The sequence below is a fragment of the Monodelphis domestica genome, chromosome 8 (assembly GCF_027887165.1).
Source record: "Monodelphis domestica isolate mMonDom1 chromosome 8, mMonDom1.pri, whole genome shotgun sequence".
NCBI lineage: Eukaryota > Metazoa > Chordata > Mammalia > Didelphimorphia > Didelphidae > Monodelphis > Monodelphis domestica.
Window position 1 is genome coordinate 46,807,629 of NC_077234.1, and position 15,000 is coordinate 46,822,628.

General features: G+C 41.7%; 2 protein-coding genes across 2 annotated transcripts in view; one reads left to right on the forward strand and one right to left on the reverse strand.

Annotated features, from left to right (window-relative positions):
- Positions 1 to 15,000, reverse strand: part of MED12L (mediator complex subunit 12L) — a 625,295-nt gene that overhangs the window by 261,707 nt on the left and 348,588 nt on the right.
- GPR171 (G protein-coupled receptor 171) lies at positions 3,185 to 12,272 on the forward strand. Its single transcript, XM_007502023.3, has 2 exons — positions 3,185 to 3,609; positions 9,304 to 12,272. The coding sequence occupies exon 2, from the start codon at positions 9,354 to 9,356 to the stop codon at positions 10,323 to 10,325; it is 972 nt and encodes a 323-aa protein (XP_007502085.1). The 5' UTR covers positions 3,185 to 3,609; positions 9,304 to 9,353; the 3' UTR covers positions 10,326 to 12,272.

Consider the following 15,000-nt stretch of genomic DNA (forward strand, 5'->3'; position numbering starts at 1 on the left):
ACTTAAACCCCTCACTATTGGGCTCTCTCATGACGCATTAGTTCCCTGAGGTCTCCTTCCTCACCTATGATGTTATCTCCCTTCTTTTTACCTCTGCAGACTATTCTATGCATTGGGCTTGGGACATAATCTCTCACCTCCACCTCTTGGAATCGCAAGCTTTCTTCAAACGTTCATTCGAGCAGCACCTCCTAAAGGAGAATTTCCCCACCTCCTCTTCCTCCAATCCCTTCCCTCGCCTAAAAATGCCCTCGCTCACTCCTTGGATTTCCTTGGACACGACTTTGGATTTGCTCATCATTCGCACACACGTAGTTTAGTCCTGGGGAGCTTGAGCTCCTTGAGAGCTGGGACTGTTTGACTTTTGTCTTTGGACTCCCCCTCCACATTCTCTGAATGGGGTCAAGCATATAAGGGAGCTGAAAAAAACGCTCCAGATGACTCTAGTTTCCGTTTCCAGGGGGCTTTGGCATGCCGTTTCCTGGAGACAAATTCAGTAGAGACTCAGTCTTGGCCCCTTTTTCAGGCAGCAGGTGATTAAACAAAACCAGTGGGTATTTGTCAAAAAAATGGCAAGTCCATGTCTGTGACAACTCAAAAAAGTTTTTATTTGGGGGGCCCAAAGTTTACAGAGAGCATTTAGTTTCAACTTTAGTTTGATTCATAGAAAATAATCATGATGAGGGCAGCTAGGTAGCACAGTGGCTAGAGCACCGGGTCAGAAGGATCTGGGTTCAGATGGGACTTCAGATACTTCCTAGCTGTGTGCCCCTGGGCAAGTCACTTAACCCCAACATAATTGAGACTAAGGCAGAAGGTAAGAGTAAAGAAAGGAAGGGGGAGAGAAAAAAAAAAGAAAACCACTATGGTCACCACTCAAAAAAACCCAACTAATAATACCACCAGCTACATGGCTTAGGAAAATGTGACCATTTGTAATCCATGTTTGCCACACATATCACGGAAATATCTGTTAACGTGCGATAAGCAGTTTCCGGGAACCCTCAGGAGGCACCGAGAGATCTGTCAACACAAAACAACAACAAAGGCTGAGGGGGAGAAACATTTAGGGAAGTCGGGAGGGGATTTTTTTTTCTTAACTTGGTGAGGCAGCAACTTGGCGAAAATGAAATCTCATTCCACTAAATCTATACAATAGAGTTACAGAGTAAACATCCCCACGCTACTAGGAAACAGGAGTCAGTTACTATCTCTATTCCAAAAGGCTTGTTCTGAGTGTGTATCTTAAACGATTGAATAGACACATTTCAGGAAGGCAGGAAGGAAGAGGAAGAAGGAGCGTTGATAGATGATTTCAAAGTTTTCACTGTGTTTTCGATACAGTATCACAAATAGGTCTCAAAATGGAGCTGTGAGAAGGATGCTGAATAGGTTAGTCTCCCCGTTTTACAGCTAAGGAAACTGACGCTCAAAAATGGTGAAGTGACTTACCCAAGGTCACCTAGCTAGTGTCAGAAATCAAGATCTGTCCTAAATTCAAGTAAAGCAACACTTCATCTGTTATGACACAATCAGGAATGAGCCAGTCCCAATTCCCATCCTCCCTCATTTAACAGATACCGAAAGGGAACCTTGGTTTGGCTAAGTGAATTCTCTGAGACCACACAGTTTGTTTGGGGAAGGGCTAGGATCTGAATACAAGTCATCTGACTCCCAGACAACCCTGCCTCCCTGGGCTGTCATACTGAAAGCTTTCTGGCTGAGGTGAAGGCTCTAGTGAGTCAGATCAGAAGAGAGCTCACTCTCTCAGGAAGCTTTAAGAAAAAGAGCTGGGATGAATCAGGTTCACAGGAAATCTCAACCTACCCATGAAGAACTCCGAGTGGAGAGTGTTAGAGCCAAAAAGACATGGTTTCATCAGACTCACAATGGATACACTAGCTATATGATGACCCTAAGCAAATCACATGCCTCAGTTTCTCCATCTGTTAAACACAAGAGTTGGTCGAGTTCCCAATCTGAGATCAATCATTTAATATGGCAAAGCACATGGCTAAATCCCCAAAGCAAAAAGAACATAAATCAATCAATCAATCCATTAATAAGCAAGCAAACAAACAAATAAATAAATGAACCACCTCTCACTCATTTGTTCCTATGTGCAAAAGTCATTCCCTTTGAACTACAGCACTGAAGTCACTCTCATTGTCTCTCACCCCCTAGCCTACGTTTCCTCTTTGCCCATCAGGTTTACTCCCATTTTCACTTTACTGTTTAGCCCAGCAATCTCTTGGGACCAAAATATCTAAAATACAGCTTAAATGCATATTTGGGGGAGGGGGTGACTCGGTGGCTTGGTAGATAGAAAGCCAGACCTAAAGATGGAAGGTCCTGTGTTCAAATCTAGCCTCAGACACTTCCTAGATGTGTGACTCTGAGCAATTCACTTAACTCCCCTTGCCTAGCCTTTATTGCTCTTCTCCCTTGGAACCAATAAATAGTATTGATTCTAAGATAAGGGTTTTGTTTTTTTTTTAAAGAGTATTCTTCATTGTCCCCATGTTATCATAGCCATCTACCCACCTGTCCTTTCTCCTGGGGTGTCCTATCAAATTCACTCCAGCTACTCATCTTTCACTAGCCATTTTGAGATGTCTTTTTAAAACTATTTAAACATCAATGAACCAATGCCAACCTCCTTGCCCTGTCACTCTAATTTATCCCCCTAATACGCTCTTCCCAGGTGGCCGTAGTGATTAGATGGAGAAAATGGCCAGCTGATAACAGGGAGAAAGAAGAGATATTAAGGACTTCATCCGTCAACAATCCAGGAGTTTGAAATGACAAGTCACTGATCATCTGATCAGTTTACTGTTGAGTTTGGGGCCAGAAGTGTGACTTCAATGGCCCTGGGAACTCCCAGGGAGGAAAGGACTCCTACCATCAGCCATGAGCTCTCCAAATTTCAGTGTCAGAGGGCTCCCGAGGAGATCCGATCCACATTCCACAAAAATGACCAACTGGCTTCTATTAACCATTTCATCCTTGATTGAAGTTCTCATTACACCGATTCCCATATCCAGAAGTATTTCCCAATTTGCCCAATGACAGAGGTAAACCTAAATTGATTTTGCTTGATTGTGCAAGCTCCAACCTCTGAGCCAAACCCCCCAGAGAGGAAGGAGCCATGCATTAAATAAATAGAGCATGCTCCTGGGAGAAAACCATCCACATGGCCAGAACCTTCTCTTTCACCACTTTGTGACCAAGGTCCAAGGGCTGACTTTTATGCATGCATCATGGCAGCCAACCCACTGGTGGGTGCTTACCAAAAGCTTCAGGCTATTATGAAAAGTCTGAACTTTTTTCCCTGAAAGAGTCACCAGATGTGAGTTTCTTTGCCCAACACAGCCCAGCGGGCTGAATCTGGAGGTGACTTTCTTAGACTTCAGCTATTTGCATACCACCAGTTTCATCTACGTCAAGTTGAAGACTTTTAAAAACCACACCGATAGGAAAGGAAAAGATTAGCACTCTGCGCAGACCAGCGATGGGGTGGTTCCTGGCTGGGGCCAGCACAACATTTCACAGTTCTCTATAGACCTTGAAAGGGAGCCTGATAAAAAGGGTCTGAAAGCAGCAGATCAGGTATGTGCGTCCATCCCAAAATATTTCTAATATGCTCTTTTGATGGGGGGAAGGGGGGTGTCCAGCATGTGGTAAGCTTAACCCCAACATTTAACTGTCTCAATAGGATTTAATATCTCCCCGAAATACTGGCTAGAGACCCCGAGATCAGACGGGGTAGCAGGCTAAGGAAGGGGCACAGTTTGAAATCAGAGAACCCAGTCTCAAATCCAGTTTCTACTCATTATCTGTGTAAACCTGGACAAGGCAATTAACAATGATCTCTGAGGTCACTTGGAGCTCCAGTTCTAAGTCACTAGACCCTACCACAGTTCTTCCTCTCCTTGAGGAGGACTCCATCAGTCCCAGAAAGGGGGAAATGGTAAGGCATTCAGCTCTTGAATTTCTGAGATTTTCTGCCTGGAGGCTGGAGAAAACCCTTGGTTCTTGGCCTAGGGTAAAATGGCTCTCCTCTACAGACACTGCAATGATACTAAGGCTTTCTTTGTTTTCTTAAAAACAAAACAAAATAAAACAAAAACAAACAACCCTTACATTCTATCTTGTTATCAGTACTATATATTGGTTCCAAGGCAGAAGAGAGGCAAGGGCTAGGCAATGGGGGTTCAAGTGACTTGTCCAGAGTCACCCAGCTTAGGCAGTGTCTGAGGCCAGATTTGAACCCAGGACTTCCTGTCTCTAGGGTTGACGTTTCAATCCCCTGAGCCACCCAGCTGCCCCTTGAAGATTCAACAAAATTCTTCAGTGGGTTTTTTTGTCAGCATCCCTGGGGGGTTAAGGCTGTCCCTAGAAAAAGCAGCAGTAATGAGTGAGCTGAGGGAAGACTGAAAATCTTTTGCTTTTTGAGTTCCTCATTTTCTCACCTGACTTGAAGGTGCCTCTAACTTCCGTAGTCTTATTAAATGTCTAGGATAATGATTCTAAAAAGCAATAAAATCCTGGAATAACTCCTTGAGAATGAAAAATATTATTTAATGTTCAGTATAGCCTATATATTAAGTAAGCAGTCTCCTCATCATATTCTAAATCTTTTTTTAAATGCCTTATTTTTAACCCTCACCTTCTGGCTTAGAATCAGTCCTGGGTATGGGTTCTAAGGTAGAAGAGTGGTAAGTAGGCAGGGGGTGAAGTGACTTGCCCAGGGTCACACAGCTAGGATGTGTCTGAGGCCAGATTTGACCTTGGGACCTTCCACATCCAGGGCAGGCTCTCTATACCCTGAGCCACCTAGCTGACCATTATCCCATGTTTTTAAAAATTGCCATCATGAGAAGAGCTAGGAGAATCAGGAAGACTCATCTTCCTGAGTTCAAATCTGACCTCAGACACTTCCTAGTTGTGTGACTCTGGGCAAGTCATTTAACCCTGTTTGCCTCCGTTTCTTTATCTATAAAAATGAGCTGGAGAAGGAAATGGCAAACTATTGCAGTGTTTCTGCCAAGAAAACCTCAAATAAGTTCATGAACAGCTAGACAGGGCTAAAACAAATGAACAATGAAAATTCCATGTTTGTTGATATAGGAACTTCTTTTGAGCACAGATATTAAATGAATTAGAATCACAGTTCAAAGATCAAAGGGGCTTAGAAACCCTCTAGTCCAAGCCCTTCATTTTATAAATAAGTAAACTAAGTCCCATGGGCAAAGTGACATAAAGGCCATTTTATAAATGGCAGACGGAATACAAACTCAGGTCCACTGACTCTTCTTCCCCAGTTTTTTTAAACTATTATGGATCTTAGGGTTTGGGGATCTTAGATCTAGAGCTATGGAAAAGACCTCAAGAGTCATCCAGCCCACCTCCCTTATTTTCACAGATGAGGCTAAGGGTTAATGACTTGTCCAAGACGATATGGGAACCAAGTAGCTGGGCCAACATGTGAACTTCAGTCTTCTGACTCCCGATCCAAGGCTCTTCCACATCTTATTCCTCAACCATTCTGGTTGGACAAGTATTTCTTATATAGTTATTAGTCAATGGATAGAATATGAAGCAACTACCCCAAGGGGAAAGAGGGATGCCCAGGGACGGATAAAGCTGAGAAGTGTAAGGCATTGTATGTTGGAAGAAAAGGCTGAAACACATGAAAAAATGGGAGAATAGTACAGGATAAAATCCCTTTCGAAACAACTGTTTATTATAACAACCTACTAATTAAGAGGCAGGTATTGTGCTAGATTTTTTAACTATAAATACAACAATCAATTGCCCTTGCCTGCAAGGAACTTATATTCTGCTGTGTGTTGTGGTGGACAAACCACTGAATACCCATTCAGAAAAACCTGAGCTCAAATAGGTCACTAGCTATAAGATCCTGGACTGGGTAAGTATTTACATAGCGTTTAATATGGGTCAGGTACTGTACTGAGCCTTTTACCTCAGAATAAACCTGGGAAATAGAGGTCATTATTATCTCCATTTTACAGAGGAGGGAACTGAGGTAGAGAATGGTTAAATGACTTGCTCAGGATCATGCAGCTAGTAGGAGTCTGAGGAAATCGGGTCTTCCTGACTCCAGGCCCAACACTCTCTCTACTCAATTAACTAATTAATTAAATAACTCAATTAACTTAATTAGCACTAGCTCCCTCAGTTAACCACTCAGCCTCAGTTTTCTCATCTGTAAAAATGAGATAACAATAGCCCTTGTTTCAAAGGATAAAATAGGATAGCATAGTTAAAAGCATTATAGAAATGTCCATTATTGTTTCTTCCTAGAGGAGGGAGCAGGAGGTATGTAGAGCATAACTACAAATAAGCAGATAAAATTATACAAAGGAATTTCATGTGAGTGAGATCACTGTCAACTAGAAAGAGAAAAGAAAGGTGTCCTGGGATGCAATAACTGATCCTGGGCTTGGGGAAGGGAGTGAGGATTCCAATTCTCTCACCATGTACTAAGTAATGTGGTCCAGATGGTCAAGGCTATTAGGTGTCAAGGCCTGGGCATATTAGTGAGAACTAGAGTGGTCAGGGATGGCTTCTGGGAAAGGTTTGGCCTTAAGCTGGTCCTCAGGGTTCCAATAAATGGAAGGAATCACCAATGTGGGGCGGCGCTCCCACAACAACATGGTGCATCCCTGGGGCAATGAGGAAATTGATGTCATCCTAAAGGGAGGAGACCCAATGAGGAAAGAAAGTGAAATAAAAACATTAACAAGAGCATCTCATAATTGCATGGGGCTTTAAGGCTCACCAAGAGCCTGCCTCCTATTGGTACCCAGAGGCAGGTACGAGAAAAATGACCATACCCATTTTATATATGAGTGGCTTCTCAGAGAAAAAGAAGGATCTCGCCTGCATTCACTCAGTAAAGCATGAAAGAAAAATTTTTATAATTAATTTTAGGGCTTTTTATTTGGGGACAAAGTTCAGACTTGTGATTTTGTTTCAGCCCTGTCTAGCTGTTAGTGAATTCGTTTGAGGTTTTCTTGGCAGAAACACTACAATAGTTTGCCATTTCCTTCTCCAGTTCATTTTTATAGATAAAAAATAGAGGCAAACAGGGTTAAATGACTTGCCCAGAGTCACACACAACTAGGAAGTGTCTGAGGTCAGATTTGAACTCAGGAAAAGTTCAAGGAACCCATGGAGGAAATTCCTCCTCCCAATGTCAAATGGGTTGATTTATAGAGTAGCAGAAAGAAAACAGAACTTAGAATCAGCAAGATCTGAGTTCAAGGACCCATTTCTAACCCATGGTAGTTGTGTGACCCTGGGCACTTAATTTCTTAGTGGCTCAAGCAAAATTATAAGAAAAAGGGAGATAAATTGTGTCAGTGTCAACATTTTAATGGCATGTGGCCAAAAGACATAGGCAATAATAGCCTGGAGTTTTCATTGTGGATTATGCTGAAGAAATCTAGAGGCATTAGGATCACCATAACAGCTTCCCAGAATCCCTCCATTTCTTTCAAGGTTCTGCTCACCATCAGTCATCTCTTAAAGGAAACCTTCCAGGGGCAGCTAAGTGAGCATAGTGATGGGAGCTCCTGGGTTCAAATTTGGCCTCAGACACTATCTAACTGTGTGAACCTGGGCAAGTCACTTAACTCCCACTGACTAACCCTTTCCACTCTTCAGTCTTGGAGACAATGTACAGTATTGATTCTAAAACAGAAGGTAAGGAGGGTTTTTTTTGAATTTTTTTTTTTACTTTAAAGGAAGTCTTCTGTGATCATTTCAGGTGCTAGTGTATTTACCCATCTATTTAAGTATTTTATACTTTGTATACAGAATATAAAGGTATTGAAGTCATGGTCTATCCTTTGCTTCTTTTTACTATCCCACACCTAACACTGCTTTGTATGTTGTAGCCATTTAGCAAAAGCTTGCTTCATCAAACAAAGCTATAATCATTCACGGGTCCAGGAAGCACAGAATACCCTTGTGGTCAGGCCTTCAGCAAAAGCCACAATGAAAATACAAGACTTTCAAAACTCTGCCTCATGGCCATCCAATTTGGCAAAACATGAACCCAACTAGCCTTTGATTCAGACTGTGCATGACTTAACTCTTCAAAATAAAATTCTTTCATTTGAATACTTCATCAGCACAGTTTGCTCCACATTTATGTTCTAGAAATTGCAGTAACCGATCTGTCAGCAAATGGATAAATTTTAGACTAGATCTACAGTGTCCTAAATCCTTTAATTCTTGGGACAGAAAACACGAAATTACTTAAGCATTCTGAGCTTCTCTTTGGAAAGAGGAAATGAGTTGCTATCCCACATCATCACGCAAAGACAAATTTAAACAAGTGAAAATATGTTGGCTTTCTCTTCAATATAGAGCATCCCAATTGACCAATACTTTTAATATGCTGTATTCTGGTTAATGATCAGTTATTTTCTCAGTTGAAATCTTTCCATTATCCCTATTTCCTCATCTGGAAAATGTCCCAGTATAACCACGGATATCCAGTGGTATCTGTGGGCCCATAAATAAGTGACTTAATTTCCCAAGACCTCAGTTTCCACATAGATAAAATGAAGAGGCTGGACTAGAAGACCCCCAATACCCCTTTTCCAGGTCTGAACCTGCCATGCTACAAGCTCTTCCAGCTTTAACCTGCTATGAGTCTCAGAAATGATGAGCTCCAAGAACTTTACCAAACGTTTATATTTGTCGGCCACAAATCAAACCATGTGAGCCTCATTTCCTCTGTGTTTCTGAGAACTTCAGTGTCTTTATCGCCCCTTTATCTCCCCTTCAAACACACTTCCCTAGTTAGTGACCAAAAATACTACAAAACTATGAAGGAAGGGGAGAGAGGGAGAGAGGGAGAGAGGGAGAGAGGAAGAGAGGGAGAGAGGGAGAGAGGGAGAGAGGGAGAGAGGGAGAGAGGGAGAGAGGGGGAGAGGGAGAGAGGAGGAGAGGGAGAGGGAGAGGGAGAGGGAGAGGGAGAGGGAAAGGGAGAGAGAGTGAATTGTGAATGCTTGTGTATGAAAGAGAAATCAGAAAGTGTAACAGGGCAGACAAGCAAGATGCCCTGATCTTAGGTCACATTCAAAAGGGCAGAGATTCTATTCCTTCTGTAGTGTGCCCTGATCAGACTGCATGTGGGGTACTGTGTTCTCTTTGGGGATCTCTTGACTACAAGCCTAGCATTTTTCCCCTTAGAAGACTTTTCCCCCTAGAAGTCTCATTGGCTTTTCTAAGTTGCGATTTTCCCGAAATTAAATCTCTTTGCAGGGCTTCCTCCTGGGTTCCACCTCTGGGTACCTCCAAGCCTCTGCCTTTTCATGAACAAAATGGATTCCAACAGCTCTTCCATCTGTATGATCTACAAAGACCTGGAGCCATTTACATATTTCTTCTACTTGATCTTCCTCGTTGGAATTATTGGGAGCTGTTTTGCAGTCTGGGCATTCACCCAGAAAGATGCAAACCCCAAGTGTGTGAGCATATACTTAATTAACTTGCTCACGGCAGATTTCTTGCTCACTCTGGCACTGCCAGTGAAAATTATTGTCGATTTGGGAGTGGCCCCCTGGAAGTTAAAGATTTTCCACTGCCAAGTGACCGCCTGCCTCATCTACATTAACATGTACTTATCAATTATATTTTTAGCCTTTGTCAGCATGGATCGCTGCCTCCAGCTGATACACAGCTGCAAAATTTACAGGATACAAGAGCCTGGCTTTGCCAAAATGATCTCCATAGTGGTGTGGCTGATGGTTCTCCTGATAATGGTACCCAACATGGTGATTCCCATCGATGACATTCAAGAGAAGCCGACAGTTGGCTGCATGGAGTTCAAAAAGGAGTTTGGGAGGAACTGGCATGTCCTTACTAATTTCATTTGTGTGGCAATATTCCTAAATTTCTCAGCCATCATTTTAATATCCAACTGCCTGGTCATCCGCCAGCTCTACCGAAAAAAAGACAGTGAGAACTACGCGAATGTGAAACGGGCTCTGATCAATATTCTTCTAGTAACTGGAAGCTACATTATCTGTTTTGTCCCTTACCACATCGTTAGGATCCCCTACACTCTAAGTCAGAGCAACGTCATCACAGACTGCCCAACCAAGATCTCCCTCTTCAAAGCTAAGGAAGCCACCTTGCTGTTAGCAGTATCGAACCTCTGTTTCGACCCTATTCTATACTATAACCTCTCAAAGGCATTCCGGTTAAAAGTGACGGAGACATTTGCATCACATAAGGAGACAAGTGGCCAGGAAGGAAAACCAAGGCATGGGAGTGAGCTATAAGAGAACCCCAGTTTAAAGTTCTCACAAATACAGACTGAAAATCCTATACGGGATGGAGGAAGAGCATTTACCTGGGAAGACTACTGGACTGGTGTTAACACCAGCCATGGGTCAGTGGCAATACCAGAGCAAAAAAATGGGGATTGGTTGGTTTGTGGACACTGTGTATAATGAAAGCAAACCAGCTTGTGATTGCTCAGATGCCTTAACCAAAATATTTATACAAAAACCCAGCAAGTTGTGGGGAATAACAGATGCAAAACAAAGCAATACCCTTGGCATCTAAATGAGGTTTATAAAATAGGCTCAATGAACAAGTGGGAAACTGATGGTGAATGAAACAGTTTTAAGACTCCTAGAATTACTTTCTTCTTTGAAGTGACCATAATAGTCTCAATAAAGGTGTCTAAGAAATACAAGTGGCAACAGAAGGCTCTAAGGAACTCATTCATGTAGTTCTGGTATTACCTTCAAACCACTGATGGTTGGTTTTTCTATCCACTGCTCTAATGACAGCAGTTTCCCGAGTCCTCTGACGATGGGGTAATTATCAGAATTTAATAAACCTTAAAAGGAAAAATTTTTGAAGGAAGCCTTGAGATACAGTAGTTTGTTTTTTTAATAGTCTGAACTGATTATATCCTACCTGAAGGCTACAAATAAAGTGTATCCAACTTTAATAATGGTCAGCCTTATAATTTTGCTATTGGGAATAAGTGAAAATGTTACAATGCATTGACTAAATAAAATTTTCTTTGAAAAAAAAAGAAAAATGGTACAATGCCATAAGCATTGGCTCTGCCATCAGAGCACCTGGGTTAAAACCCAATGCCATATGGTATTCCTGAGCAGTATGCTAGGAAGTAGGAAATATTGGAATTTAGAGTAAAAGGATAATCTCCTCTCTACTGTTCTCAATAATAATGTTTCAGGACTCACTTTCTTGCCACAAAAACCTCTTCTTCAGGTATGTCATAGAGTTATGGGTTTGGAACCAGAGGGGACCTCTGCGATCATCTTGTCCTATACCCTCATGCTATGGAAAAAGGAACTAAGAAAGGCTGAGTGATTTGCCTAAGGTCACAAAGAGGGTAAAACAACAGGGCTGGGAATTGAGCCTAAATTCTCTAAATTCATACCCAGCATTCTTTATTTGCATGATTGGCTACTGTAGACCATTTCCACTTCTAAAGAGGGAAGGAGGCAACAATAACATTAAATTAGAAGGCGCTGGAAATGGGCAGCTGAATCAAACTTAAGGTAAAGGGATGGAGGCAACTGAGGGATTATAACAACGTTAAACTTGAAGAAAAGCAGACTATGTTGATTAAAACATATTTATTTCCTTTAAGGGCGGGTAGCTTGACACTTGCACACGCACACAGATACACACTTAATCTCTAACACGGATCCCTGCTATTGGATATCCATTTCTCAAATGTTTGTAAAAACAATCAGAAAATAAGTTACTACAAGAGGACATGGATTTCTTCATGGAAAACACCAACTGCATAAGGATTCAATCTATTTTTAAATGCCCATCGCTCTCATCTCTGATCCTCCCCACAACCTTGCGGGGTAGCTGTGACAGCTATTATGATAGATGGAGCCAAGGTATAAGAAATGAAATAATCTGCCTAAATTCACACACCAGAAGCCAAATTATGTTGATTAGGTGGCCCAAGTGTTTTCTTCATCTATGATGGACAGATCAACTGGTGTCGATCAATTAGGACTTACTAAGTACTTACTATGTCCTAGTTACATTGTGGAGCATTTGTATAGAAAGGAAAAACAAAATTGTTCCTGTCCTCAAGAAGCAAACATTCGTGAGTAATGAACATCAATTGGGGGACATCTATGTTGGTGTATATATATGAGATACACACAAGGAGAAACAAAGAGAAAGGGGCACTGGCAACCAGAGGGGCCAGGAAAGATCTGCAGAAGGCAGTCTGGGATGAGAGGGAGAGGGAGAAGAAGAGGGAGAGGGAGAGGGAGAGGGAGAGGGAGAGGGAGAGAGAGAGAGAGATGGAAGAGGGGGAAGGAAAGGGGGAGAGGGAGGGAGGGAAAAAAGGGAGAGAAAGAGAGGGGGAGAAGGAGGGAGAGAGGGAGAGGGAGAGGGAGAGGGAGAGGGAGAGGGAGAGGGAGAGGGAGAGGGAGAGGGAGAGGAAGAGGGGGAGAGAGAGAGAGAGAGAGAGAGAGAGAGAGAGAGAGAGAGAGAGAGAGAGAGAGAGAGAGAGAGATGGAAGAGGGGGAAGGAAAGGGGGAGAGGGAGGGAGGGAAAAAAGGGGGAGAAAGAGAGGGGGAGAAGGAGGGAGGGAGAGAGAGGAGAGAGAGAGAGAGAGAGAGAGAGAGAGAGAGAGAGAGAGAGAGAGAGAGAGAGTTAGTTCTGGACATGAGTAACAGCCAACGCAAAGATACAGTGATCAGAGTCAAAGCTTCACATCTGAGAACAGCAAATGGGTTTGTATGGTATTATCACAAAGTAATGGGGGAATGGCGGGAGAATAATATGTAAGAAGTCTCAAAAAGTAGAAAAAGAAGCTATAAAGAGCTTTCAGTGCCAAAGACAATTTCTATTTGAATTTCAAAATAATAGGGAGCCACAGAAACTTACTGAGTAAGAAGGTAGCATTGTCAGATCTATACTTTTGTGCACATATAACTGTTTACAAATTTTTATTTTATGTATATATATTATATGTATACACACATATGTCTACATATAATGTATCATATAGCTCTTTATTTTGCATTTTCACAACATATGTGAATATGTTATCACACACACTGTGTGTCTGTATACATAATATATGTTAATTGTATGCAAGCATTTACAACATGCAAGTGTAAAACTATACTCATAGAATACATAATATTGTATATGTGTATAATTAAATAAAGGTGTGTGTTTAGATACACACACACACACACACACACACAAATAGAGCAATCTGGGGGCAGAGAGCACACTAAGGCTGGGTTTGGGGTCCATTAGCTCCTTCTGGACTCTATGGCAATTTTACTAATTAATCACCAGTCAACTTCTCAGAGAAACAATTGAGGCAGAAACTTACTGATGAACCAGAAAAGGAGAAGGCTATCATCGATTTTTTAAGCTTTTACCTACCGTCTCAGAACCTGTACAAACATTGCTCCAAAGCAGAAGAGAGGTATGGGTGAGGTCCTTGGGGTTAAGGGACTTGACCAGGGTCACACAGCTAAGAAGGGTTTCATCCTTAACCAAATTCCATATTTATGATTTATTTGATAGGCTGATGAAATATTCATTTTCGCTTCAAGAAGGATGACATTTTTATTTCTTTCTAAGACTCATCCCTGGCTTCAGCAAGCATTCACTGGGATGCAGTTGAGGGGGCTTAAAACCACACACTCAGAATTCACACGTGAATTGCCTGGCTTTGGGCTCCTAATCACACCCAACTACGCTCATGCCTTCATTCTCAAGCCCTCTCCAAGTGATTCTCCAAGGCCACCAGCAGTCATAAAATCAGATATCCATTATAAAAATGGAAAGGACTTAAGCACAGATCCAACAACAGAAAGTGTGCCTGTCTTCCAGGGGGGACAACCCGACCAAGTTGGAGAAGGATATCAACAGAAGGTGCTCCCCAAATATCTTTGGCCACAGTGACTCGCAGAGACATTCCTGTAAAGCATGGAGGGACAATGATACATCTCAGGAGAGGGAAGAAGTCTCTGTGTCAATGAAGTCATAACCTTGGAGGATCCAGAGACACTTATTGGGAAGCATTTGAGTAACAAGGATGCCTCTTGTGGCCAGATCCATAAGGGCTGAGATCAATGGCCAAGTGGTCTGATCCATTCATAACCAAATAGGCTACCCACTAGATGGAGAAGTAGCAGAGTATCTTAGCTCTGGAGTGTCCCTCCCCAGCACCCTTCCATTTGACGTCAGATATTTTACTTCAAGAGATCAATACTGAGATAGTTCTGCCCACCCCACTTCTCCTTCTCCCAGGAAAATCTCTTCTGATCCAAGTTCCCTCTTTCAAGCATTCACACTCTTCTAGTGTAACTATTTATTAGGTCCTGATTAAACATCATGGTTTATTTACAAGAACAGCAGGAAATCTGGTCCCAAAATTGGGTTCGCCAATCTACCCAACGTGTGAGATCATCTTATTGTCTTGAAAAATAATTTTCATGCAGGTAACTGACAAATTGCCAGACGCTATAAATATATACTCATAGGACCTAATCACAGGGAAACTTTAGGAAAAGACAAAGGAGGTAATAAAATATAATTAGAAAGAAAGCAGAATCTTAGCAATCTGAAAAATGAATATTAAAAAAGGAATCCTTGGAAAACATTATTAAAAAAACAAACAGGAATAGAAGTTCACAGGAAAAAAAAATCATCTGTCACCTAATCCATTTATAGATTTAATCTAATCCATAGCTACATTTTAGATTTATAAACATGATGCACCACATAGGTAAAATTGAAAAATTCAAAGCAAAATTTAACACACACATAAAATTAGTGCCTGAGAATGACAATGTTTTCCATTCAGTCTTCCCAATATTTTCGTCATTAATAATATCAAAAAAGTGTGTCTCAACATTCTCCATCAGAAAAAAAGTACAATTCTTTTCAATGAATCTAGAAAATAAATTCTGGAAATAA